Source organism: Anabrus simplex, chromosome 2 (assembly GCF_040414725.1).
Source record: "Anabrus simplex isolate iqAnaSimp1 chromosome 2, ASM4041472v1, whole genome shotgun sequence".
NCBI classification, from domain to species: Eukaryota; Metazoa; Arthropoda; class Insecta; order Orthoptera; family Tettigoniidae; genus Anabrus; species Anabrus simplex.
In genome coordinates this window covers 256,580,552-256,608,009 of record NC_090266.1, presented here as the reverse complement: position 1 = coordinate 256,608,009, position 27,458 = coordinate 256,580,552, and the positions used below count along the sequence as shown (strand labels likewise).

At 36.2% G+C, this 27,458-nt stretch overlaps 1 protein-coding gene across 1 annotated transcript in view; it reads left to right on the top strand.

The window, feature by feature from the left end:
• Positions 1-27,458, top strand: part of Tmem214 (Transmembrane protein 214) — a 430,961-nt gene that overhangs the window by 366,334 nt on the left and 37,169 nt on the right. Inside the window, exon 11 of the mRNA XM_067140553.2 lies at positions 17,643-17,799. Coding sequence (XP_066996654.1) covers positions 17,643-17,799 — 157 coding nt within the window. The remainder of the gene's footprint in view (positions 1-17,642; positions 17,800-27,458) is intronic.

The following is a 27,458-nucleotide window of genomic DNA, read 5'->3' as shown; positions in this document are numbered from 1 at the left end:
TACTACAATTCTGCGTACTGCAACCTTTCCACCCACACCATTTGCCCCATAGAACCACATGACGGCATGATAATCACCAAAATATTGGGATACCGCCATATAGCACCATATGCCAAGGCGTTCGATGGTAAGGGACCTTTTTAGTCTAGAGTCAAATGCCACCTCATCTGGAAAGAACGAAAAAGAAAATCCTTTTCTTTGATGGGTGAAAAAAAGCTCTTCCGACCGTGCAAGGATCAACTGCACCCCTCCGTTCCATAGAATCAAACCACTGGCTGCAATGTTTTCCGGCAAAATGACAGGCAAACAAAAGTTTAATTACCTATTTATTAATCCTTGATAAATCAAATTAATTAAAATTGACCCTGAGTACTTATAATATAATCATAATAGAATATCCAATGTCCGATGGACTAAATACAAAATTGTGAAAAGTCAAAGTTGATTTCTCCTTTCCCTCTTTCCGACATGACGATAAATATTACATTAAAATTGGTGTAACTTTTTTTTTTAAAAATCAGAAATATTCTTATAAATGCGACTGTTATCATTAAGAACTTTCTTTACTATCAGAAGAAACAATTATCTATACAACAAAAAACATTTTTGAAGATAACTTGGAGTGGTCACCTAGCTAAATTAATTATTATTACAAATAAGTAAACAAAAGAATAAGTGAATACTAGTCGATAACATCATAATCATAAAATAAATAACAATGACCGATGTCGGGTCCAGAAATCGAACCCACATCCCAATGAATCCAATGACAAAATAACGAATATAGAGCTTGTTTTGTCATCTAAATAAAATGTAAAACACAACTAAAAGAACGTATAAAAAAGGAAAATATGTACACATAATTTAAAAGGAACAATAAACAATATACGCATGCAATTTGCTGTATTATGAAAAATAAAATAAATCGTGTGACAACAAAAATCCATGGTTGCCTCAGAGTTCGAACCGATGACATCCTGGATGGCATCGACAAACGGGTCTATAAAAACTCCCTTTCTCAATTAATTATAGGGTCAACAAATCAATAATAATACTGGCGTTCCAGTTATTTAATTTCATTATAAAATTAAACATGAAATAGTTAAAAGAATCCTTTAAACTATAATCGGTTTTCTGCAGACTTCCCTGCCTTCATTCTAAGTGGAATAGCTCGAACAATACAGTAGACAGTGACCCTTTACAAGGGACGAGTTCCCGTTCCCCTTCAAGTTGTAAATCTTTCGACGTCATGCCATAACAAGTAATGGCCTGGTGTGGCAGAAAATATCTTGTTAACAGCTCAAGGCGAGGCCAAATCGTCTCCCTTAGAATCCATCATTGTTAAATATTCTCATTTCAATACATATTCTCAAATCATATTCCAAAGCTTATTAATTCACTGCCCTATCACAATTCTTTAATTCAATATCAAGCCACTATTCATCTTCTCATATTCACATCCTTAGACTTAGAATGACCGGATTCACATCCATCCGATTACAGAAATTATAACAGCCAAAGTTTTCCTACATTTTAAACTCAGACAAATAAAATCAAATATGGATTTTAAACATATCCATAATGTTATTCTCATATACAGAAAGGGAAAATATTTGACATTAAAGGAAAAAACTAATCTCAATGGGAGGGCGTATGTTCGTTGTCCAGGGTTGTCACAAGTTACGCAGATAATTAATACAGCCATCTACAAACATTAACACGCAAATTACGTGAAAATAAGAGTGCCTTCCTATCTTGAGGTTATAAACCGATAGTCAATCAAATCAAAATCAAAATCTCTTTATTTGCAAATGAGGTGTCTACCTCGGTGGCAAATGGTACACTAAAATACATTATTGTCAAGCACTAAATATTAAATTAACAAGAGAAGAAAATTTTTCCTATAATACAATATTATACAATTTACGCTAACAATGTTTTCTATTAACACACAGCTCATCCTTAATAAATTTATATTGTTTACAAAATTCTAATTATAATATCTCCTGTACTACTTACAAATATAGTCAACTGATATACAGTATGTGGAATTGCTTCAAATGATACTATAAAACTGGTATAACATTAATATTTACATTGCATTTATTTATTTACTATTTTTTTTTTTTACCCGTTCTGGATCCTAAGTAGCATAACGACCTCCTACGTCTTAACCAGAGCCCCTTTTGCCACCACTTTTCAGAGTTCCTGAAGGGCCTTCACAGCTACCGTAGCGGTCCCAGGGCCCTCGAAGTCCCCACTGTACTTCACCCCTACAGGCAGTCTCCTACTTTGGCTGTCCAAACTCCTTAGACCAGGGGATGGAATTAATTTATTCACACACATTTTTTTTTTTTATTTACAATAACCTGCACCGGTCGAATGCCCTCTAACACTTCATTTATTTTCTCTGTTGCTGTTTATTCTCTTCTTGAATATCTGTACAGATTTTGGAAAAGGATCAAACACTACCGCTAGTAAACTGTTCCACTCCTTCACACCCTTCACAATGAATGAAAATTTACCCCAATCGCTTCTGCTAAAATTCCTTCTAATTTTATATTTGTGGTCAGTCCTGCCGATATAATTATTTTCCAACTGAAGCCTCTCACGGATATCTCCCCATGCTTCTTCTCCTGTATAGGCTCTATATAATCCTGTAAGTCTAGTTTTCTCCCTTCTCTTACTTAAAGTTTCCCACCCAAGTTCCTTTAACATTTCTGATACACTACTCTTTCTCCTGAAATCCCCTGTTACAAATCTTGCTGCTTTCCTCTGCACACTATTTCTTTTATTAGGTATTCTTGGTGAGGATCCCAAACACTGTTTGCATATTCCAATAATGGACGAACCATACTCAAGTAACTTCTTTCTTTTAATTCTTTGTTGCATCCTTTAAGTAGCCTCATTATGACATGTAATGATCTGTATGCTTTCCCAACAATGTCATCAATATGACCCTTCCAGTGCAAATTACTTTCAAATCTCACACCTAAGTATTTGCACTTGCCTTCTTTTGGGATAACTACCTCATCCAAAGTATATTCAAATTCAGTTTTAAAGCTCCTGTTTGTAAAAGTTGTAACAGTTGATTTGCCTCCATTAACCTTCATATTATTTTCTTCAACCCATTGTTGGATACTTTCAAGGTCCCTTTGTAATTCTGAACAATCCTCAATGTTGTTTATTTCTCTATAAACAATTATGTCATCTGCATACAATCTTATTTTTGATGTTATATTGTTCCCTAAATCATTTGCGTATATTAAGAAAAGTAACGGACCGATTATACTACCCTGTGCAATTCCCTTCCAAACTTTCTCTCCCTGCGATACATTATTTCCTACTTTGACTTTCTGAACCCTTGAATTTAGAAATGCTTTTATCCAACGTGTAACCCTTACGTCCAATCCTATTCCCTCCAATTTCTTTAATAATATTCCATGTTCCACTCTATCAAAGGCTTTGGAAAGATCTATGGCTATGCAATCTAACTGACCTCCTGAATCCAACTGATCTGATATGTCCTGCTGAAATCCCACCAGTTGTGCCTCACAAGAAAATTTCTTTCTAAATCCATACTGGCTCCTCATGAACCAATTTTTATCATCACATATCCCTCTGATATACTTCGATATTAAACTCTCCAGAATTTTACAAACTATACTGGTCAGGCTGATTGGTCTGTAGTTCTCTGGTTTCCTTTTATCACCCTTTCCTTTATAAATTGGTATTATTATAGATTCCTTCCATTCCTTTGGTATTACACTATTATTTATGACATAGTCAAAGAGAAATTTTAAATAAGGCACTATGTACCACCCCATTGTCTTTAATACCTCCCCAGTAATTTGATCACTTCCTGCAGCTTTTCCTTGCTGAAGCAGTTGGATTTCTCTGAAAATATCTTCGTTTGTGAATGAGAAGCTTCTTGTTTCCTTCTGTCTCTCTCCCTCTCTATCTTCTGTTTCGGTTTCCAACTCTTGACAATCATCTACTGAATCTCTAAATTCCCTACTAAATAGGTTTGCTTTCTCAGTATCTGTTAAATAGTGTTCACCCCCTTCTCCCACCATTGTAGGAATTTGGACTCCTTTTCCTTTTTGATTCCTGATATATGAATACAGCTTTTTCCATTTCCCTTTGTGGTCATTACCCTCTTGAAGTATGCCATTCATATAATTCTCTTTTGCTTCCTTTTTCACTCTATTCAGTTCCCTCATTAGCTGTTTTCTAGTTTCTCTACTCTCCCTACCCTCTTTGATTTTCCTGTTTACTATTCTACATTTTCTTTTTAATTTTCTTATTTCCCTTGTATAATAAACAGGGTCTGAGGTCATTTTACCCTTCTTAACAGGTACAAATCTCTTCTCTCCTTCCCAAATAATTCCTTTAAATTTAGCCCAAAATGTATCCACGTTACTCCCTTCACTTATCCAACAACTGAATTGTGATTTAAGGTAAGTCCCAAATTCATCAACTTTAGTTTTTTTTTAGTCCATTGTGAAGACATAATCACCATGCATTATCACAATAAGCTTGGATATCTCATAAATAAATTATACATATCACGGTTTGGGATCAGTACAGATACAAATCTGCATTTTTTTTTTACCTAATCTAAGCATTCTCAGACTAATATTTTTCATCAAATCACGGACATGCATTACATTAGATATATTTTGAAGCCCATGTAGTAGACTATTAATTCCATCTATATGAATATAAACGATATGAAGACCACTCACAAGTTCTCTCTCTAATTCAAGAATACATGCAGTTTACATTTCCAATCTAATTTATGTGATCTACATATTAAATAACCATGCATTTATTTAGAAAATTTATTACATTTTAGTACTTATCATCATGTCGTGAAATCCAAGGCTAGAGCCTAGGAAAAGGCCCTCATTGTCTTTTAAGCTTCCATGGCGCTGACGTTGGTCACAGGTTCGTTTCCACTGCTACTCCTGCTGAGCGCGTTCATAATCCAGGGTCCTCTTCTACACTATAACAACTTTGATGATGTTGACATATGTTGCGTCATTTTAACAAAAAAATACTGTAACACTTTAATGATATGTTGCGTCACTTTTGAAAAACTACTGTAACACCTTAATGATGATGACATATGTTGCATCACTTTAACAAAAAATACTGTAACACTTTAATGCTGTTAACATATGTTGCATCACTTTAATAAATAAAAACTACTGTAACACCTTTCTTGCGGTCACATTACTTCAACCCTTTTAATACTATTACTTGTAGATAAGTATAATAGTCTCGAAGATGCAAAATGTATATTTCCACTCTGAAATACTAGTAAAGTCAGAACACCAGCAAACCGTGGTTCTGCCTTGAATCCTTTGCGTCGAGTGGCTGTGGTGTCATCACCGCCAGTCCTTATAAAACCTTTCCCCTATTCACACAACAGACAGTAGCTAGTCCGCACTACTTTTTTTAAATTAATAATTCTACATGTCGTATGACATCGGTAATGCGCCCAAATGCGTGACTCAGACTCTTAAGTAGTCTTGCTATGTGCGGAATCTGCATCGATCGGCCGTTTATTTAAAACTAATTATCCAAATATTGCCCCTACAGAGTCTCCTATGATGGTTCTGCATACATAGTGAGCGTACTGACGCTAAGTTGTTATATAATCCAAATGATCACGTATTTTCCCACACGTTAATATTTTATTAAAAAATTGGAATTTTGGCAGAGGTCTATTATGAAACCATATAACATCCCGAGGTTTCCCATACTAATTGTTATGCATATCTCGAAATCTTATCATACAAATGAAGCTTGCAAGCTGGCATCGCCGCGTTTCGGCCGGTTTTTTTCAGCGGGTGGAGGTATCCTTATTGATTTTCCTTGCTTGACATTTTTCATCTCTCTTTCTCTCTCTATCTGGGAATTCTTTTAGTTAAGACGGAGTTGTGTTTACCAGGCTAGAAAGGTTGTGTAAGCATGTGCAACCTAATGCAACTTTCTGTAACATGTACAAGGGAGCTTAACAAAGGTTTTTCACTGCCTAAAATAATTAATTAATAAATATGTACATGACCGATACGGTCACAGTACCCCTTGAGACGACCCCGCTTACCCCTCGTGGTATGCGTACCCCACTTTGAGTACCACTGGTCTATAATGATGTATTTCTTATTATTGATTGATTGATTGAATGTATTTATTTATTTATTTATTTATTTATTTATTTATTTATTTATTTATTTATTTATTTATTTATTTATTTATTTATTTATTTTTAAGCCCTCTCCATTTGACTACATTTTGATTTCAATCTAAAATAAAATACTAAAATAATTAAATTGGTTAAAACAGAATAAATTAGTAGAAAGAAAAATGAATTTAAATAACAAACTAAATTAAAATAAAAATTGACTTAATTTAAATTGAATGTTAGACTTAAAGTGAACATCATATAATAAAAAATTAATTGATAAAACGGTAGTAATAATAATAATAATAATAATAATAATAATAATAATAATAATAATAATAATAATAACTATAGCACTAAAAATAAAATTTCGAAAGTAAAATACACAGTGTCATTGACCTAGCCAGGGCGGCGGGCTCAGCATAGTGGAAGGTCAGTGGAGTGATTAGTCAGCTGGACTTGCACCAGTGACAGAGCAGCGTTCATTTCAACGCCTTACATTCTATCCCATAGTGGAGACAAAACAGGACTTTGAGATAAGTTCCATATTTCAATATCACAAGTATTTAAACAGAAATAAACATAAATGTTTATACTTTTATAAACATTTGAGTGTGATTTGACAGAATCTGATGTTCTTTCATGAATGAAACTTCATTCTATTTTAATTAAGTTGTTCCTTTTTCTAGTATAATACTGTTACCTTATGTTTTCTTTTTCAGGTAATTTATGAATTCATTATTCAGAATTAGTTTTGGCAGACTGAAGAACCCAATACTTATAAATTGTGAAATCATTTACTTTTAATTCAGACTTTCTCCTCCTTTTCTGCGCGTTCATTTTCATTTGACTCGTGCTCCTCCATGTCACAGTTGGTAAATACTTATATTTAATGCTGTGAACAATCGATATTCAGTAATCATCCTTAATGTTGACTGTATAATATTTACCAATTGAGACTTATGTAATTTAGATTTATTTGGAACCATTCATAATTCAGTTTTGTATAGCAATACTGTTAAAATTACATGTATTGTACTACTTTTGTGAATGAAATAGAATTAGATCGGGCGCTATTAATATCAGTGGGGCTTACGGAGGGATTAAAGTAGAATTGACTGAGTTAGCAAAGAGGATGCGTCTAGATGTATTAGAAGGTACAATGATATTCTAGGAAGGGGAGATAACGAGGAAAAGATATGGGAATATAAAATACACTAGTCTGCAAAATAAAACTTTTTTTTGTGCGGTAAAAACGAAACTAGGTGGGTTTTATGAATTTCTTAACGCAGAATTCGAGAAAAAAAATAGTTTTGGCGAATCAAGTCTGGTTTGGTGGCAATTTTACAAAATATTATTTTGTTCTTACGTAAAATTGTTGATACTTAGTATTGATTAAATTTGATGTATTAATGTAAATTTCAGCTTGCAAAACGTAATCATATTTTTCATGCATTGAATACACATAAATGCTTCTTTGTAAGCAAGTAGATAGTATGTATTATATTTTTAAGGTATATTGAAATTCGTGAAACTGAAGCATAAAGCGCCTATTTAGTTTAGACTGTACAGTTGCTTTTAAATTAATATAACCGTACCTTGAATAAAAATTACATGGTTAAACATACATAGTTTGGTTACTTACATTATGTGCCGTCTTTTCCCGTTTTCTGTGGAATTTCCGCGTTTTTGAAGTTCTTGAATGATCGCTAGAAGGGTCGTCTCGTGCAGTCGACCAACAGTAATCGGCCATCGTATTCACATCCCAACGTCCCTGATAGCGTCGTTATGCATCTTTGAGATCCTGGTGAAACCTTTCACCTTGTTCTTCACTGGCAGCTCCTAAATTTAGAGGGAAATAATCCAGATGCAAAGCTAAGAAATGAAGCTTAAGGTTCATATTACAACAGAGTTCCTTAAACTTTACCAACATTTTCCTTACAATTTCTTTGTATTGAGTGTCCTTAATGTTGCCAAGGAATTTAGTCACTACATCTTTGAATGCGTTCCATGCCTCTTTCTCAATTTTGGTCATCGTGTCTGTGAAAATTTTATCCTTCATCTGTTTACGAATCTGTGGTCCATCAAATACGCCTTCTTTGATTTTTGCATCTAATAATGAGGGAAATTTAGTGGATAAATATTGGAAGCATAGGCTACTTTTATCTAATGCCTCGACATACAGTTTCATCAAACCAAATTTGATGTGCAAGGATGGAAGTAGAATTTTTTCACGGTCAATAAGACTTGCATTCAAGACATTTTTGGATTCTGGTTGCAGTTGTTTCCTTTCTGTCCAATTCACTGTATCCCAATGTTTATCCCTTGCCCTGCTATCCCATTCGCATAGGAAACAGGGAAATTTTGTATAGCCTTTTTGTTGTCTCAGCAACAATCCAATGATCTTCAAATCACCGCAAATTTGCCACCCATGCTCATGATATTTAATTTTTTCAAGCACCAACTTTAAGGTCTCGTATGTTTCAGACATTTTTGTGGAGCGTGCAAATGGACGGTTGCCAGAACATTTGTATTATGAAGCAAAACAGCCTCTAAACTTATTTTGGAAGAGTCAATAAAAACACGCCAGTTACTAGGATCATACTCTTTCCCTCCCAATCAACGTAGAAGATTTGAAACATCCGTACAAAATACAAGTTCATCTTCTTGAGTATAATACTTTCGGACTGTTATATTTGAAAGGTAACTGCTTTATCAGTCCATCATAAACATTGCATAAGGGCTAGGGCTTTTAACACGTCTGATTATTCAAGTGGTCTAAGATTAAAGACAAACTCTCAACTGTCTTATCTTCAATCCTACATACCTCGCGGTCTATTGCGTATCTGGGGGAGTTTGTTATGAATTTACCAGGAAATCCCCAACTACAAAATGAAAATTTAGACAGCAATAAACCTATAATAAAATGCAAACAATAACAAATCAAATCGCATAATTGTATTCTAAACAAAGTTGCGCGACAACATCTCTCAACATTACATCTTACGAATTCATGCAGATACTAAAACACCGAATTGCGTCAAAACTAGACGTGATAGGAAAAAAAAGCATCATTTTCGGAATCAGGGCAGCGATTTCCATAAGAATTACAAATTTTCTATTTTACCGCAAAATCATGTTGGCTAGTGATATCCTTAACAGGTCTTAAAAATGGGAGGGCAGAGTGTGGGGTAGGACTGTTCATCAGAAATACTATTGCACGCAACATAGTTTCTGTTAGGCACATAAATGAGTGAATGATGTGGGTAGATTTGGCTGTTGATAGATATAGAAAGAGTATAATCTCAGTGTATTCACCATGTGAGGGTACAAATATTGATGAACTTGACAAGTTTTACGAAGCACTGAGGGACATTGTAGTTAGGATCAACAGCAAGTAAACCGAGCTCGATAGCTGCAGTCGTTTAAGTGCGGCCAGTATCCAGCATTGCAAGTGATAAAAATCATTGTTATCCGTATTGAAGATACTGAATGTAGTCTCAAGTGGAATCAATAATAAATTCCTAAATTGTATAATTTATATGTATTGAATAGGTGACAAACCAAACCTTTTAGCATCCTACATTCAGTATCCAGCATTCGGGAGATAGTAGGTTCGAACCCCACTGTTGGCAGCCCTGAAAATGGTTTTCCGTAGTTTCCCATTTTCACACCAGGCAAATGCTGGGGCTGTACCTTAATTAAGGCCACAGCCGCTTCCTTCCCACTCCTAGCCCTTTCCTGTCCCATCGTCGCCATAAGACCTATCTGTGTCAGTGCGACGCAAAAAAAAAAAAAAAAAAAAAAAAAAAACCCCAGCAAGTAAAGGATAGTGCTAATGGACAATTTCAATCCGAGAGTTTGAAATAGAATTGAGGGATATGGAAAGGTGATGGGTAAAGTGGGGGAGTAATGGAAGGTAATACGAATGGGAAGCATTTGCTAAACTTCTGTGCTAGTATGGGATGAGCAGGTATGGATATATTCAAGCATAAGGCTATCCACTGTTACACATGCGAGGGGTGGGGCACCAGATCTCTAATATACTGTATTATAACAGAATTTGAATTTGGGATATCTTTTAGGAATTTGCAGGTATTCCAAGAATGTTTTGATGATACAGATCACTGTGTGATCTGTAGTGAACTGAGTATCTTTAGGCCTAGGATAGAGAAAGTGAAATGTGTCTGCAGACAAATAAGGGTAGAAAATCACCAGAACGAGTATGTTAGACAAAGTTCATTGATATGATTATTGAAAAGTTCTAAACAATAGGCAGTAAGAAGGTTCAGGTTAAAGAAAGAGAATTGGTTGCATACAGGGATGCTGTAGTAGAAATAGCAACAGAATGTCTGGGAACAACTGTGTGAAACACATTGAAGTTGAAGGCTGTACGCCATACAGGCTGTGTCATTTATTGTGGAGAACGAAGCCCACACGGCGTATGTTCACTGGTTTTCATCGTCACTATGAAGCAAATGTACTGTGTGTGTTGACTGGCACTGCAATATAAGGTTTGGTTCATACAGTTCTTGAAAAAATGTAGATGGCAGCAAACTACAGCTCTGCACATTTGTGTTGATTCGACAGCAGTGTGCACGTAATGCCAGCCGCGCGCGATCGTAGACTCAACAACAGTGGTATATACCAACTATGAACAGACTTAACAGATTATTATGTGTTAATTATTACATAGATTTATCTCTTGTACAAACAATTCCGAACAGCCTAAAACCCAAATAAACTCAATATCAGCCATATTTTATTAGTTAAGGTTATACAGTGAACTTAAAAAAAAGAAAAAGCTACTAATTTCAATCCACTATTTCCATGGTAAGGTATCTGTTAATTTTATTACAGTTTTTACAGATATGAAATAGAATGTATGAACTCAAATATTGTGAAATAAAAAATTACCTAAGTTCAAAACTAATATTTAATTTTAAAATCTGAAATTACCAGGCGAGTTGGCTGTGCGGTTAGAGGCGTGCGGCTGTGAGCTTGCATCTGGGAAATACTGGGTTCGAACGCTACTGCCGGCAGCCCCAAAGGTGGTTTTCCGTTGTTTCTCATTTTCTCACCAGGCAAATGCTGGGGCTGTACCTCCATTAAGGCCACGGCCGCTTCCTTCCCACTCCTAGGCCTTTCTTATCCCATCGTCGCTATAAGACCTCTCAGTGTCGATGCTATTTAATTCAAATTCTTAATTAAAAAACTTACTGTAAATTAAGTGTGAATTGTTTACTTCATATTTCATTTCAAATTTTAGGAATATTTTTTGTTAGAATGAAAATCTAAAATAGCTAAGCACGGCACAAATACTGTCTTAAATTATGCGCTGCCTGGTGTGCTTGATTGTAGCACTAGGATTTTACAGTAAGGAATCTTTCTCTGCACTGTTCTCTTTGTTTTCCTCCTACTGAAGACTCCTTCATCGTCTGCTATTGTTATTACATTGTTGAAGTATAGCAGCTGTCGTATAATCCGCTGTATCAGGTGAAGAATCCTGTTCAGCTATTTCGCATTGGGGCAAACAAATCTTCATTTCATTAATGACAGAATGGCCTGATGTCATACAAGTTGGTAAGTTGGGCAATTAGGAACTATTTCTTGGAAACCTGCTGGTTGTATCTCTCTGCTGATAGTAAAAGCAGAAGTTCTGCTATCAATTTTTGATTTTACATGAAATTGTCCTGGCCATTCTTTGCTGAAATCAAAATGGTAGTATTGTTATACGAGGGTTTCATGCACATTAGCTGACTCGAATATTTCTACCAGTTATAGGTTTTCTGTTCCTGTAAAGACAGCTTCATTCACATGGGATATGGGAGTACCATTTTTAACTACATTGGAGACATCCTGAAGTGAAGAAACAGTACTATGCAACTGCAATTTAAAGACACAAAATGCCCCATCACAACTGAATTTTGCATGGCCTGTTGGAAAAGAACTAAGCCTGATTGTTTCATTCAGTCCACTGATGGTTCGTCATGCCAAGAATCACATTAGGATTTAGTTTTTGTTTTGTGCCAATCAAAGTGTCTGCTGGCGGATACAACATTTTCTTATCTTCATAACTGCAGTAGCTGAGATAGTGATGAAGTAAGCTTACCATGTAATTAGCCCCCTTCTTGGTTGTTACGGATTCAGGAATCGGGTAATTAACTTGTTGGTTGAAGGTCAAGTCAGAGAGAAAAAGAGAGGAGAGTAAGAAAGGAACGCACGTAATTGGTCAAACACAATGGCAGGTCAGTATGAGAAGAGCGAGCTACAGAAATATTAGAAGAGGACAAACGTGGAAACACAAAAGGACAGGGACTATCTCCACATCTTCAAATAGATATGCTCTCTCCTCATCAGTCCCACTACTCCTACGTCAATCTCTCCTCAGCCCACGACGAGCTAGTTTCTGCTTCCCAGCTTTATCAGGAGGATGGGCACCCATACTCATTGGAGGCCATCTTGACAGATCTTCAGTCTTCATGTCGAATAAATGTTGTTTAAGAAGAAAGCCTAATAAGTACAGGAAAAGGGAAGAAACATAAGACAAAGATAAATACAGATAGTAAAGGAATTGGAACACAGGACTAACACGGGGAGAAGAGGATTCCAATGGGATAACTTCAACTTATATTGTTGGTTGAATGTTTTGCACATTACTCCAAAAATTCCAACTTCGAATGGTGTTAAAAAAATTAATTGGACCAGCCTGCACAGGATTAGAAGGTAAATGAATCTGTTGTGTAGTATCAAATGAATAATGAATAGCACAGCTCACTGAAAAACTATTTTCAGTGATTTGTACATCTTTTTAATCTTTGACACTTCGTTTAGTCTTAAGAATAATATCCTTAGAGGTTTCTTTCTTTCTGATCTTTCTCCAGATGACTTCTACTTTCTTCAAGGGCTATCATTTTTTCATTTTTTAACTAACAAGTGACAGTTTCTGCAAACTTGTAAAATTATTTTGGCATATCTGACAAAGATTTGACACTGGCTTTTGTATGATGATGTCAGAACAACATTCTTTCCTAAGCATTTTAAACAACCAAAATGAGACAGATTTTTCAGGTAGAGACATGGTACGGGAGTCAAAAGATATGGTGGAAGCAAAACTTGAGAAGAAGAAATGTAGTAGTAACAGCTGCGAATAGTCAACAGTAGGATGTTTCTCATAAATATTTTCTTTCCCATTGACATTTGCAAGTTATTACTTCACATATGAAAACACGTGTCTAAAATGTGGTATCCATCAAATACAATGCAACATGATATCAAACAAAACGTTACATAAAAGTGCATCAACATTTGTGCAAGACATCTTCCTCTCTTTATGGTTGTTTGGGGAACTGAATTCAAAGATCTGTATCAAGAACTTGTTAATATTGGCACTTATTGTGGACGAATAAATGTTGCTGATATACCTCCTCCACACACACACTATCAGACGACCATCAACGCCGCCACACACATTTCTTTTTTCCTTCGGAATAGCATGATGATACTGATAAACCATCTTCAATATAAAGTTGACATTTTCATGTTAACTAAAGAATCATCTTTCTAATGATGACCCCATGGCATGCTGGAGAAATAACTGCACAGAATATCCAAGACTTACTCTGATAGAGAAGAAAAGATTGTCTATTCTGGCCTCCAATGTAGCAAGTAAAAGAAATTTCAATCCAGCAGCCTAATCAGAGACAAAACTAGCTTGTTGAACCCAGAATATATGACACACTCTTGATTCATTCTGCACCGAGCGAGTGGCTGTATGCTGTTGGTCACGTAGCAGTCAGCTTGCATTCGAGTGATAGGGGGTTCGAACCCCAATGTCAGCAGCCCTGAAAAGGTTTTCCATGTTTTCCCTTTTTCACACAAGGCTAATGCTGGGGCTGTACCTTAAGACCATGGTCGCTTCCTTCCCACTCCTAGCCCTTTCCTATCCCACTGTTACCATAAGGCCTATCTCTGTCAGTGTGACATAAAGCAAATTGTAAAATAAAAAATAAAAATAAATCATTCTGTACTATAACAAAACAAATTATTGTGAATCTTTATCATGATGTGAAAGACTCAATAGGTATATGTTCTGTGTCTACTGCACCCTTGCTTGCCGATCGTTAACAATTGCCTCTAGCTCTTATACATATAGTCATTTCTGTCCTCAGGGATTTCAGGTTCTTCTGCCACTTGTTGACATAGATCAGAGGGTGATGCAAGGAAATCTAATTATTACTCAAAATAAAATTCAAGAGGTGGGCTAAGATGGATTTATTATCTCATAAGTAACTGAATTTTAATAGGTGTAAAGCAACAAAAAAGTTAAAAGAAGATTGGCATTAACAGAACAGATGGCAGAAATTTTCCGTAAATCTAGGTTAAGATGAAAACTTCAATATATTAGTTTATTGTTATTATTATTTTAATTGAACGTAAATTTCCGTTGTTAGAAATGAAAATTATAAAAGGACTGGAAAAAGGAAGAACCTGAAAATCAATATCAGATTGCAGGTAATGTCGTTGGTCGATTCACTTCATCCGTAAAGATTCAGTTTTTGTAACCGGACTCGGAATTTTTCTGAACTAAGGTTATCCATCGATTATAAAATACCACATAGGATATCATCAGCCACTGAATGGACCCTTAATGGAACTGAAACAACCTCTGGTTTTACTTGAATTGATTAATGTATAAATAAATTAATTTATGTCACAAGTTAACTTGCTCTTTGCAAGGGACGCAATTTTTACACCCCAGACATGTTGTTCAGCTCTGCTGTATAATTTCCATTGCCGACTTGGGTCCATTTCCGTGCAGCAGGTCACAAATAGTGAAATAATTCACACATTAGTAGGTTGGTTCTCTTCTTACAAGAAAAATAAATTTGTGATCATTTTCATCCATCGTGTGAAATGAAACCTACCAACAATTAAATTCAAATAATAGGTGAAGTTTCAAATGAAATATGCATTAATTTGTGGATGTAACATTATCATTGCAAGTTAAATTGCAAAAAATTAAAATTTACATTGCGATCCAACTGCAGAGAATGGAGGTTTTTTAATTCCCAATTTTTATCAGATTCACCCCAGCTTACAGTACTGGCCACGTGAGTAACACCTGAGTACAGGATTGATAAGACAAGAGATATTCGTGCATTTGATCTTTGCCAGATTGTTGGTGCCTGACATATGGGCTATTTCATCTCCTAAGTCATACAGGCACTGAGGTTTGCGTGAGTCACTGTGTCAATAGCTTACCATGGGTATATGGATATGAGCAAAATTACCTTCACCAGGGTCAACTGCAATGATAGGGATCGTCTGCTAACTCGAGAGGTAAGAACGGACGGACAGGTCACAGTAGAGCAGATCGCTTGCATATTCCATGCTGGGCAACAGCAAAATGTAGATAGCCATACCATTGAGAAACAACTCCTCTCATTGGAGTACAGAAGCCACTATACCACATCTGCTCACAGCATATAGTGAAGCACAAAGACTGATGTGGCCTAAGGAACACCAGCATTGGACTATCGAGATATGCAACGTTAGTTGCATGGATAAAGGTCACTTGAAGAGATGAATTGAGATACCAATTGGTTCGCTCTGATGGCAGGGTATGAGTGCGTTGCCAAGCACATGAAGCAATGGATTTCTCTTGCCACAGGGTAGAGTCCAGGCTAATGTTGGTAGTATCCTCATATGCTGACTTAACATAGGATGCAATAGGACCCCTGATGCATCTACCAATGTCCCTCATTGGTGAACGATACAGGAACCAGCTGTCAGATCATGTCCACTCGTTTGTTCACCTCCAACACACTGTAGGAGACCTGTACCTATAACACAACAACGCATCTACCCAGTGTTCTTGAATTGTGGCCAATTGATTCAGTGAACATTGGATGGTCATGAGGAAGCTTGCCTGGACCCAAGGTCATCTTACCTCAGTCCTATTGTGCACGTTTGGGATGCTGTCAGGAGGGGTATACACAGCTTGCATCATGCTCCCATCAATCTCTGTATATTATGGCATGCTGTGCTGTGGTCTTGGATTAATATAGTTCCTCCATGCTTCCAGTGTCTTGTGGAATCCATGCCGTATTGCACACCTCCATCAGGTGCTGCACAGCACAAGCCATAGATCCACTATTTTGAACAACCCCTATGAAAGTCATTACAATTTTTGTGTTGTGTTGTGTTGTGTTGTGTTGTGTTGTGTTGTGTTGTGTTGTGTTGTGTTGTGTTGTGTTGTACTTGCAGCACTGTATTTACATATGTTGGTCCAAATGAGAAACCATCTTTGAATATAAAGTTGATATTTTCGTAATAAGGAATAATTTCTAATTATTACCCCATTGCATGTCGGAGACGCCAACTGTCCCTTGAACAGATATAAGAGAGAACGCTTTCTCTACATTCTCATAATGCCCAGGAATACAGAAATTAATACCCCACAATTTTGAGAACTTCAAAATACTCTTCCATAGAAACAGAATCATGGAAGAAAGCTGCCCATTTCTTGTTGGACTTCATATTCTCCAGAACTACAATATAATATTGTGAACTTGCTTCTTACTCTAAAGATCCCAAATTGTCTGTGAAATCCATGACATACAACAATCCTATATGATGTAGATGTTATAGGATTGGTCTCTCTCCGCACTACTCTGTCTCCATATTTGTCAAAACGCAAGCCGTATTGAAAATATCAAGTCATTACCACACAAAATATTTTTGCCTGTGCGTGTTTGCTTCTAACATCATTTGAGGTGGACAATAATTTAGGTGGTGGCATCTTGGTCAACAGTGTGTTGGATTCACTTATATACTGGTATGTGTGTTTGACAGCATCTCTGTAATAGGTCAAGGTTGGCTATACACAGATACCATCCTTTAACATCCCATCACGTTTCTAAGGGATGATGATGATGATGATTGTTGTTTAAAGGGCCTACCATCTAAGGTCATCGGCCCATCTAAGGGGTGTAGTGCATGTATAGTTCCTATTGTTAGATGACAATACATGTACATATGGATCTGCATTGGTGGTTTGTTACTTATAAGAAAAAATTGGTACTTTAAATTGGCCAATCTCACTCCTGTTAAACATACTTCAAACACAGTGAGACATCTGTTATATTACAAAACCATCTGGTACCTTGGTCATTCGTGAGAGCCCATTCTGTTATCACCAGAGGGCTTTTTGGGCAAAATTCTTCTGTGAATATTTTCAGACGTACTGTTAAGCTGATGGTTTAAGTCACGTTTGTGGATATGGATCCTTAATTTTTTCATGTTGTATTGTGGTTATTAAGTCATGGAGCTGAATTGATATAGACACACTTTAGTTACAGTAATCCTTAAGATTATTTTCTTTTTGTTTGGAATCATATTTCTAAGAATTACAATTTATTGAATTTGTCCCTTTGTTTTGTTTCAGAATTTGTTATGAAAATGGAGCATATTATTATGCAATAGTGGCACAACATGGTAAACCCTACTTCAGAATTCTTGAAGATGTATCATCAACAGTTTGGAATCATATGACATATTTTCTAGAACGTATCAAAGAGAGAATACCTACAGTTGTCGAATGGGTGAGAAATTTTGATGTTTAACTAATTTGAATTGTATGTGTTGATCAGCAGTGATCTTATCATATTTTAATGTACACACTTCTATTGTTGAAAATTTAAAATTCTTTAGTTGGGTGTTTGACTGGGTGCTTGCCCTGTGTGCTGAGTTCAAAGTTGTGGTTTTTGATCCATGTCAGAAGATGTACTATATGAAAATGTACCCCTTTTATTTTGAAATGCTGGCCCCACTGTATAGTGATATACTGTAGTGTTCTTGGCTATTTTTAATCTGGGCATTATTTACGTCAATTGCAATGTTTCGGTGAAATTGAAACCGAAATGGATAAATGATAACTAGAATAAAATATAAATAATAAATTGGGTGCCACCTGCAAAAGATTTACAGGAATAATTGACTGTAGAGCAGGAAAGATTTTCCTCTCCCAAGGTGATGGTCATCAGGCTGACGAAGCTCCAAACTTTCTTCATTACCTTAAATGTTGCTATATAACTCTGAAATTAAATTTGGGTAACATGCCAGGTTTTTCCTTACTCCACCAATAAAAGATTTGCTCTCAGTTTCACTACTAGAATTAACCTCCAAAACAAAATAAAACAAGACAAACAACATATACAAGCTGTACACCACAACTATACATCCTCAATGTAAAATGGCTGCTGTGGGATAAATGAATGACAACCATGTCATATTATTCAGAGAATGAACAAGTAATAAACACTTGGTCTATGGTTTCATCTAGCCACAATCAGTTCTGTGCACAACACATTACCCCTATATTACACATATAAACTTCCTCACAGTGTGCATTTCCTCAGAGAGAAATAATCCTGAGTCTGACTTACGAAAGGACACTGTGTAGCGTCCTGCACCGACTGCTCACCTGGAACTTGTAATTAAATATATCCAGGAGCTTCTATCAGCAATGTCCTGGAAAATGTAGAAGAAGCAACTAGGAACTTAGGGAGCGGCGATGCAGTGCTTATCATTGATGGTACGAACGACGTAGCTCACGACGACACCAAGACTGTAAGGTCACAACTTAAATGTGCACTAGGGAAGATGACTCGCACTAACATCATTGTAGTGAACGTGCCCCATAGGCATGATTTGAGTAGAAACTCGTGTGTGAACATTGAAGTGGACAAAGTCAGTAGAGACATTGTTAAAATTTGTAAACATTTTCGGAATACTCAGGTTATTGAATGCAGCAGTTTTGAGAAGCACTGTTACACAAAACATGGCCTCCATGTAAACAATTCATAAGATATGTACTTTGAAAAATGCAACTTCCTTAGCTCATAATACCCACCAGGAAAACTAGTAGAAGGAGCCAGTTGTTCTTCAAGCTGGCTCAGTCAACTAGAAAATGTTAATGAATTTTAAGAGGCCATGTAACCCGAAACTAGCATCTGTGACCGAATCAGATCGGTCAGGAAATCAAACCATTATCAAAGATAGTTTAGTAAGTAGCCAAACTCAGGTATGTTATTCTCCTATTCATAAAATACCAGTACATGAAACATCAGGTCAAAAATCTCCACCAGTAATGAGTGATACAAAAAGTAGTTGCCGAGAGGTAAATGGCATCCAAAAGAAGGATAGCAAGGGAAAATCTCTCAGTTTATTGCAAGTGAATATTCAGTGCATTAGAAATAAGTTGTTAGAATTAAAACACTTTTGCCAAACCGAGAAAGTTGATGTGATTTGTGTATCGGAGCATTGGCTGTCTGAAAATCAAGTAGAATATTTTGTGCCCTGTGGATATACTGTTGCAGATATATTTTGTAGGAGTAAAAAGAAAAATGATGGAGCTGGGATTTTAGTTAGAGAGTGCCTTAAATTTATAAAGATTGATTTAAGTCAATATTGTGTGGAATTAGAGGGAGAATTTAGTTGTGTGAACCTTGTTGATCAGAATTTGATACTTGTTAGTTTGTATAGATCTACAAATGCTGATGCTTATGTATTTCTTAAGAATTTTGAATTAGTAATGGATAAAATTTTGAAGTTTAAGGCCAAAGTTGCTGTTTGTGGGGATTTTAACATAGAGATGTCATATTCAGATGGGCAGATTTCTAGAAGTTTTCTGAATTTACTAAGAACTCTAAGTTTAACTTGCACAAACAAGCTACCTACACGTAATAATGCGTGCTTGGGTAATATTAATGTAAAGTTTTCAAGAGATTTGTATAAACTTAGACTTGTTGCTTATATCATTATATCTTAACCAGCTTGACATAATTTACAATGACGAACCTGTTCTGATGTGGGTAAAAAGTCGGGGTGATGATTATATTAACATATTTATTGATGATGTGAAACAATTTAAATGGGGCTTTGTATTTGAATTTCAAATGGGAGAAAATGATATTGAAACTGTATTTGGAAACTTTTTAGATAAATTGGTTGAATTGTGGCATTTATGTTCACCACTGATAAAAATTAAAAGCAAGAAGTTGAACTGGTATACTGATGAATTGACTAGGTATAGAGGAAGAATGCTTTTGCTGTATAGAATTTATAAAAACTATTGTCAAGTAGGAACCGAGCAGAATGGTGTGTATAAAGCTTATCTTAATTGTAAAAAGTTATATAAAAGAAAACTTATCCATGCCAAAACTTTAGCTTGTGAAAAATATGTAGGGAATGTACCCAACAAATGCAAGGCGGCATGGGATGTTATAGTACAAGAAAACATCCCTACTCATACTCAAGACATTTCTCGATCCTGAAGAACTGAATAATTATTTCTTAAACTTTGCAAAAGAAATCGGAGATCAAAGGAAGGCAACAGGTACGGCTGCGAGTGACTTTCTTCACAATCAACCCCCCCTGCTGAAACACGTTCCATTGGGTTTGAAATCACATCTGATTAAGCAATTAAAGTTACCTTAAAATTATCAAACTCTAAGAGTATGGATTGTTATTGGTTATCTAATTACATCAACAAAAGAATAATACATTTGATTTCTGAACCACTAGCTTTTATTTTTAATAAGAGTTTGGAGTTTTTCCTGATTTATTTAAAATTTCTAAAGTTATTCCAGTATTTAAAAGTGGGGACAAACAATTTCTTCAGAACTATCGTGCAGTCTCAATTGTTCCAATAATTTCTAAAATATTTGAATTGCTTTTGTACAATCAACTTAGGAACTATTTTGAAACTTACAATCTCCTATCCAACAGTCAGTTTGGGTTTCGACAAGGTAAATGTACTACTACTGCTGTTCTTGAAATTGTTAATCAGTTATTAACAGCTTTTGAAAACAAGCAGGCCATCTCTTTGGTGTTATGTGATCTAAGTAAAGCTTTTGATTGTATTAATCATGAAGTAATTAAAGGGATTGGAATAACTTACCAAGGGAGATGTTCAATAAATTTCCAATTTCTTTGAAATCATTTAAGAAAAGGCTAGGAAAACAACAGATAGGGAATCTGCCACCTGGGCAACTGCCCTAAATGCAGATCAGTATTGATTGATTGATTGATTGATTGAAATTTGATTAATTGAAATTTTACTTGCAAATCTTGAGATGTATGGTGTAGAGTATCCCTTGCTGATCATAATTAAATCATACTTAAATAACAGATATCAGCTTGTCTCAATTAAAAATAGGTATTCCACTTCGAAGAAAGTTACAACTGCTGTGCCACAGGGCTCTGTCCTCAGTCCATTTTTATTCATTCTGGCAGTCAAAGATTTACCGCAAAATGTCACAGCTCATGCTCATGCTCTTGCATCCTATGCGGACGGTAAAACGTTAATTACAAAACACCAGAGCATCTCAGGTTTGAATCAGATGTCGCAGGAAGCTCCTGCAACTGCAGTGCATTGGTTTTCATCCAATAGGCTGTCGTGCAACCAGGATAAAACTCAATTTCTCACACTAGGATTATCCGAAGATATTGAAAATCAGTCAGTCAAACTTTTGGGTTTTCATATTGATGCCAAATTGAACTGAAAAATACACATTGATCATGTTTGTAAAAAAAATATCACGAGTGGCCTATTTGATATGGAAATTGAGATTTAGTTAGCAGTGACTACCTAAGGATGGCATATTTTGGTCTCTTCCAGTCACACATTACTTATGGACTGTTGTTATGGGAGCATTCTTCGTATGCATATAATATTCCTCTAATACAGAAAAAGGTTGTCCGAACAATGTGTAGGGCTGGTGCAACTGACCGTTGTCGATCTCTCTTCATTAACTCATTAGTGCATATGATCCGAAAAATCGGATCTTGGTATTTCAGGATTTAAATTTCGTAATTGTGTGATTTTCCTTTCTTTCCACTTTCATATCTGTTCAGTAATTCCTTCTGAACAAGTCAGTACCATTAGTTAGTGCGTGCAGTTGGCCAGACTGATACAGTATTCATTAGAAGACAACATGGCGTCTCAGAGGAGCACTGTTCACAGCATGTGGTAAGTATTTTGCAAAAATATCACTTATTTATAACATATCTGATCTCGTATTTGTTGTAGAAGTATTGTTGAGAATCCATGCTTTTGTTTGATATGTATTTTAGACAAGTACGTTCATATGTTTTGGAAATAACGTGATTTTTCGTGGATCCGAAAAATCGGATCACATGCAAAGCAGTCTTACATTGTTCTCCGTATACAATACCAACTAAATGTTGTAATCGTTGTAGGATGTTTCTGATCTCAACATAATGAGTACAATATTTGTTTCTCATATTGTTTCAGCCTCCCTGTGGCCAAGATAATTGAAATGCTTGAAGAAGAGGACGAGGAAGACAGTGATGACCTTGAGAATGTAATATACGCTGAAGTTCCAGCAGAGGGTAGGGAGAGAGACATTGACAGTGATAAAACTGATGATGAACATGAGGGTCACCTTAACCACCTTGGTTGGAGGATGATGATTAGCTCGTGTGAAATACAACTAATGACATAGACTTTGAAGAAACCGAAAATTCTCTCGGATTTACACCAGAACCTATTGTGTCTGGTTCAAAAGTTGTTCAGGTATCTGAAACAGATGAAAATGGTTGACTCCCGCGAAAGAAGAAACGTGTTCCTGTGAGGGAAAAACAAAATTTTATGTGGAAGAAATCAGATCCTCATCCTGTCTTGAAAACTCAGTGCGAACCAATACCTGTGTCTGAGACTGCAGAAACATGCCAAACACTATTGCAGTTTTTTCAGTTCTTTTTTTCAAAGAACTTGGTACAGAAAATTGTAGAAGAAAGCAATAAACATGCAGCTCAGAAAAATTTTATTCTCGGCCTAACAGAGTAGGAATTTTGGGTGCTGATAGGAGGCCTGCTTTTATCAGGGTATGCTAAATATCCCAACAGAAGGATGTACTGGTCAGCAGATGAAGATGTTCCCAAGCTTTTAGCCAACAGCATCCGCTGTAATAGATTTGAAAGTATTTTGCACTACCTGCATTTCAATGATAATGACAACATTGACCCGAACGATCGTCTGTACAAGCTGAGACCTATCATCGATATACTGAATGAAAATTTCAGGAGCCTTGGTGGACTTGAAGAGCACTTGTCTATAGACGAAAGTATGATTCCATACTATGGAAAACATTATGCTAAGCAATATATAAGAGGTAAACCAATACGATTTGGATTCAAGAACTGGGCACTTTGTTGTTCATCTGGTTATATGGTGTCCTTCAAAATTTATACAGGGAAGGAAGAAAATGATGAGAAGCAGTTTGGCTTAGGTGGTGATACAGTTATTTCACTAATAAAATCTGCAGTGTACCCCCATACAAAGGTTTCAAGCTATACATTGATAACTATTTCACATCAATAAAATTGCTCAAACACCTGTCTGATGAAGGTTACTGTGCAACGGGAACTATTAGAGAAGGCCGTACTGAGAAATGCCCTCTCATCAGCACAGCAGAAATGAAGAAACTGCCGCGTGGATCCAGCGATTTCCGCTCTTCGGGTGGAAGGATAACAATGTTGTTACCATAGCAACAAACCACGGTGAAAATAGAGAGGGAACCTGCTCTAGATGGTTCAAGGAAAAGAAAGGAAAGGTGACAATCAAACAGCCTACACTTTTTGGCTCCTATAATAAAGGAATGGGGGGTGTAGATCTAATGGATCAGTTAGTGGCGACATACAGAACCAGAATACGTCAAAAAAAATGGTACTGGCCAATCTTTGTTTACTTACTGGACGTTTGTATTGTCAATGCATGGCTGATAATGCGTAAAGTCTTGCCAGATGATGATAAATTGCAAAGTCTCCTGAAGTATCGAAGGGATGTATGCGTTAGTTTGCTGAAGACGCATGGAACTGTTTCTAGAAGGGGGAAACAACCGTGTGATCCCAACATAGATAGTCGCTTCGACGGAAGGAACCACTGGATTATTTCCGTGAGCACGGAATAGAAATGTCGCCAGTGTTCAGGTAAAGCAAAATTCATGTGCAACAAATGTGATGTAAGCCTGCACCCAAAATGTTTCAAGGCCTACCATTCATACTAGGAAAACAGTTGCAGTATTATGCCTTAGGCAGTTTCTTTGAAGAACTCTACAGAAGTGTGATAGAAGTACAGAATTTTGAGCAAAAAAAATGTTTGTATCAACATTTGAGCATGTTTCTTGTATGTGAGTGTATATGTAACTGATATTCTGACAAAATCAACAATAAAGAAACAATCGTTGTGTTGTACTGGTCTTCTATTATTGAGTCTTCTCTACCTCTCCCTCTTCCTCAGTGTATTTTATCCTTGCATGTGATCCGATTTTTCGGATCGCACCTCCCTACCAAAGTACGCAATATCCCGTGTTCTATGCTAAATATATATTTCATGTACTTACATATGGTTCGGAAAACACAAAAAAATTAACTAAAATGCGACCAGGAAACTTCATGCACTAATGAGTTAAGCTTAAAATACTGGCAATTATAAATTTGTATTTTTATATAATTATTGACATATGTTAAAAACAACATAAATGAATTCAGTACTACGGGAAAACATTCACCTTCATGATTCTCGGGGCAAAGCAGACATTGACATCCCAATTCACAGGCTGTAAAAAAACTGCTCACTCACATAAAATCAGTGTTTAAGATTATTTAATAAATTACCACATTCTGCACGGTCCATTCCTTCAAGTAATTTTAAAAGAAAAATGTATGATTGGTTAATAGAAAATCCATTTTAAAATAGCTCTGAATTCTTAGAAATGCATAATGTTAATATTAAGTTTTAATAAAAGGTGTATGTTCATTTAGCTCTAGTAATGTTAAGTACTAAATTATCATCAGTTGATGAAGCCTATTTCATTGTATATGGTCAGTGGCAAATAAGGATTCTTGATTCTTGAGAGTAATGCACTTGTCATGACTGCGTGATGGTACACTAATGCACCCGTAAAGAATTCGTGCAGCGAAGACTTCATAATGGTAATCGCAGCAATCGCAATGGTCATGAACAGTAATCATCTTGTTGCTGTGCGCGTGCGGGGGCTTCCATGATAGGTTCGCTCCACGTGGCGTAGTGTCTGCCAAAGTCTACTGGAAGAAACTCTCCAACCGCCACATCCTCAAGTCTCTCTTATTCAACACAACCTCGTTCGAAATCGGAGCATTCAGATTGGTTACTGAGCTGCCAATCCGCAGATAGCGATCTTGCATGTTCATCTACATTGATCACGTACCATCTTCAGCATACACCTCCCGGCCATACCCCGGGTTTCTTAACCACTTGTTGCAACAAAATGATTTCAACAGTCTTTCCTGATATAGTTACTGTTTTCCATGTTGCACAATCTTTACTGCTAAGCCATGTGCACAGACTTTTACCCAAACAGAAATTTGTACATAGGTAATATTGCATATGTGCATCATTATATTAACTACAAATATTTCTTGCCGGGCTGAGTGGCTCAGACGGTTAAGGCGCTGCCCTTCTACCCCCAACTTGGCAGGTTCGATCCTGGCTCAGTCCGGTGGTATTTGAAGGTGCTCAAATACGACAGCCTCGTGTCGGTAGATTTACTGACGCATAAAAGAACTCCTGCGGGACTAAAATCCGGCACCTCGGCGTCTCCGAAGACCGTAAAAGTAGTTAGTGGGACGTAAAGCAAATAACATTATTATTTTAGAAATTCTTCTTACAATAGGTAAAATAAGGTACAGGTACAGCCTGGTGTGAAAATGGGAAACCACGGAAAACCATCTTAAGGGCTGCCGACAGTGGGATTCAAACCCACTATCTTCTGGATGCAAGCTCACAGCCACGTGCCCCCAACCGCATGGCCAACTCGCCCGATAATCCCCATCATTGGTGAGCATACGATCCTGTCTAGCATTAGATTCATAACTCTTGAGGATATTTTGCTTCCTAAGAGAAATCTAAATCACTAATAGTCAAATTTAAACACTCAGTTACAGTTATCAATATTTTAACCCATACAAACATTATTTTTAATCATAATTTATTGATCCGTGTAAGCCTTAATTCACTTAAATATGCTAAGATGACAATCTATCATTTGTAAGAGAAAATTAAGTCAGAAGAGCACATATAATTGCATCAACAGAATGAGTCTGAAAATCACAATTTACAACACATTAATTTCAAGTGTAAGCAATATATATATATTTATTTTTTTATATTTTTTTTATTGATGGATGTAACTGATTCTTTACAATCTTGATTTATAACTTGATGTTTTATTCCACCTAAACAATAAATCTTTTTAATAAACAAATAGGACTAGTTTTGACCATTTGACTCTGTCATCTTCAGCTATTCATTTACACAAGTTAAACTACAATAAGGACACAATCCTTACATAAAATGGGGTTTGTAAACCCTGAGCTAAAATTATAAATACATTGTGAAACTCTTTAGTCCACATTAAGATTCTTGGATTTTCACTTGATGCTATTCTTCTGAAACAATGAGAAGTGACTAATTGAAAAGACTTGATAGGAATATTCCAATGGTGCACAAGTTGTGTCATACAAAATAACAAATGTTTTAAAAGTAATCAAAAGATTGTGTACAACTTACAGGCAAAATAACCTGAGGGAATCAGCCACCTGGGCGATTGCCCTAAATGCAGGTCAGGATTGGTCGGTCGGTCAAAAACAGTAGTTCAAAATTGGGCTGTGAAAAAATAACTCCATCTGGAACACATTGATTCTTATGAGAGTAACATGTATATCACTGTCTGTTGATGATCCATAGTATGAATCTGTTGTATGTAGTTCATAAAACAGCTAAGTAGTCAAAATGATAAATCATCAAAGATGGAATATTTGAAGGGTACCCCGATGTTCTTAAAGTGAGTTTGCATACGCCCTTAAGGGCATTAAATGGGAATATCCTTCGAGATTGCTGTGTGGTATCTGGCCCAACTGTCAAAGAGACACTCAGCTCAGGGTTTACAAACCCCATTTTCTGTAATGATTGTCATTATTTTAGTTTAACTTGTGAAGATGAATAGCTGAAGATGACAGTCAGGCGGTCGAAACTAGTACTATTCATAAAAGTAAAAAATGTTGATTAGGTGGAATAAAACATCAAGGTTGTTAAAAGTGTCATTAATTTCTAGTTTAGCGAAGTGGTCAGTTAATTTCAATTTCTGATTATTAGTCAGAAAACACAGAAATACCCTAAATAATTGAAAATTACTCA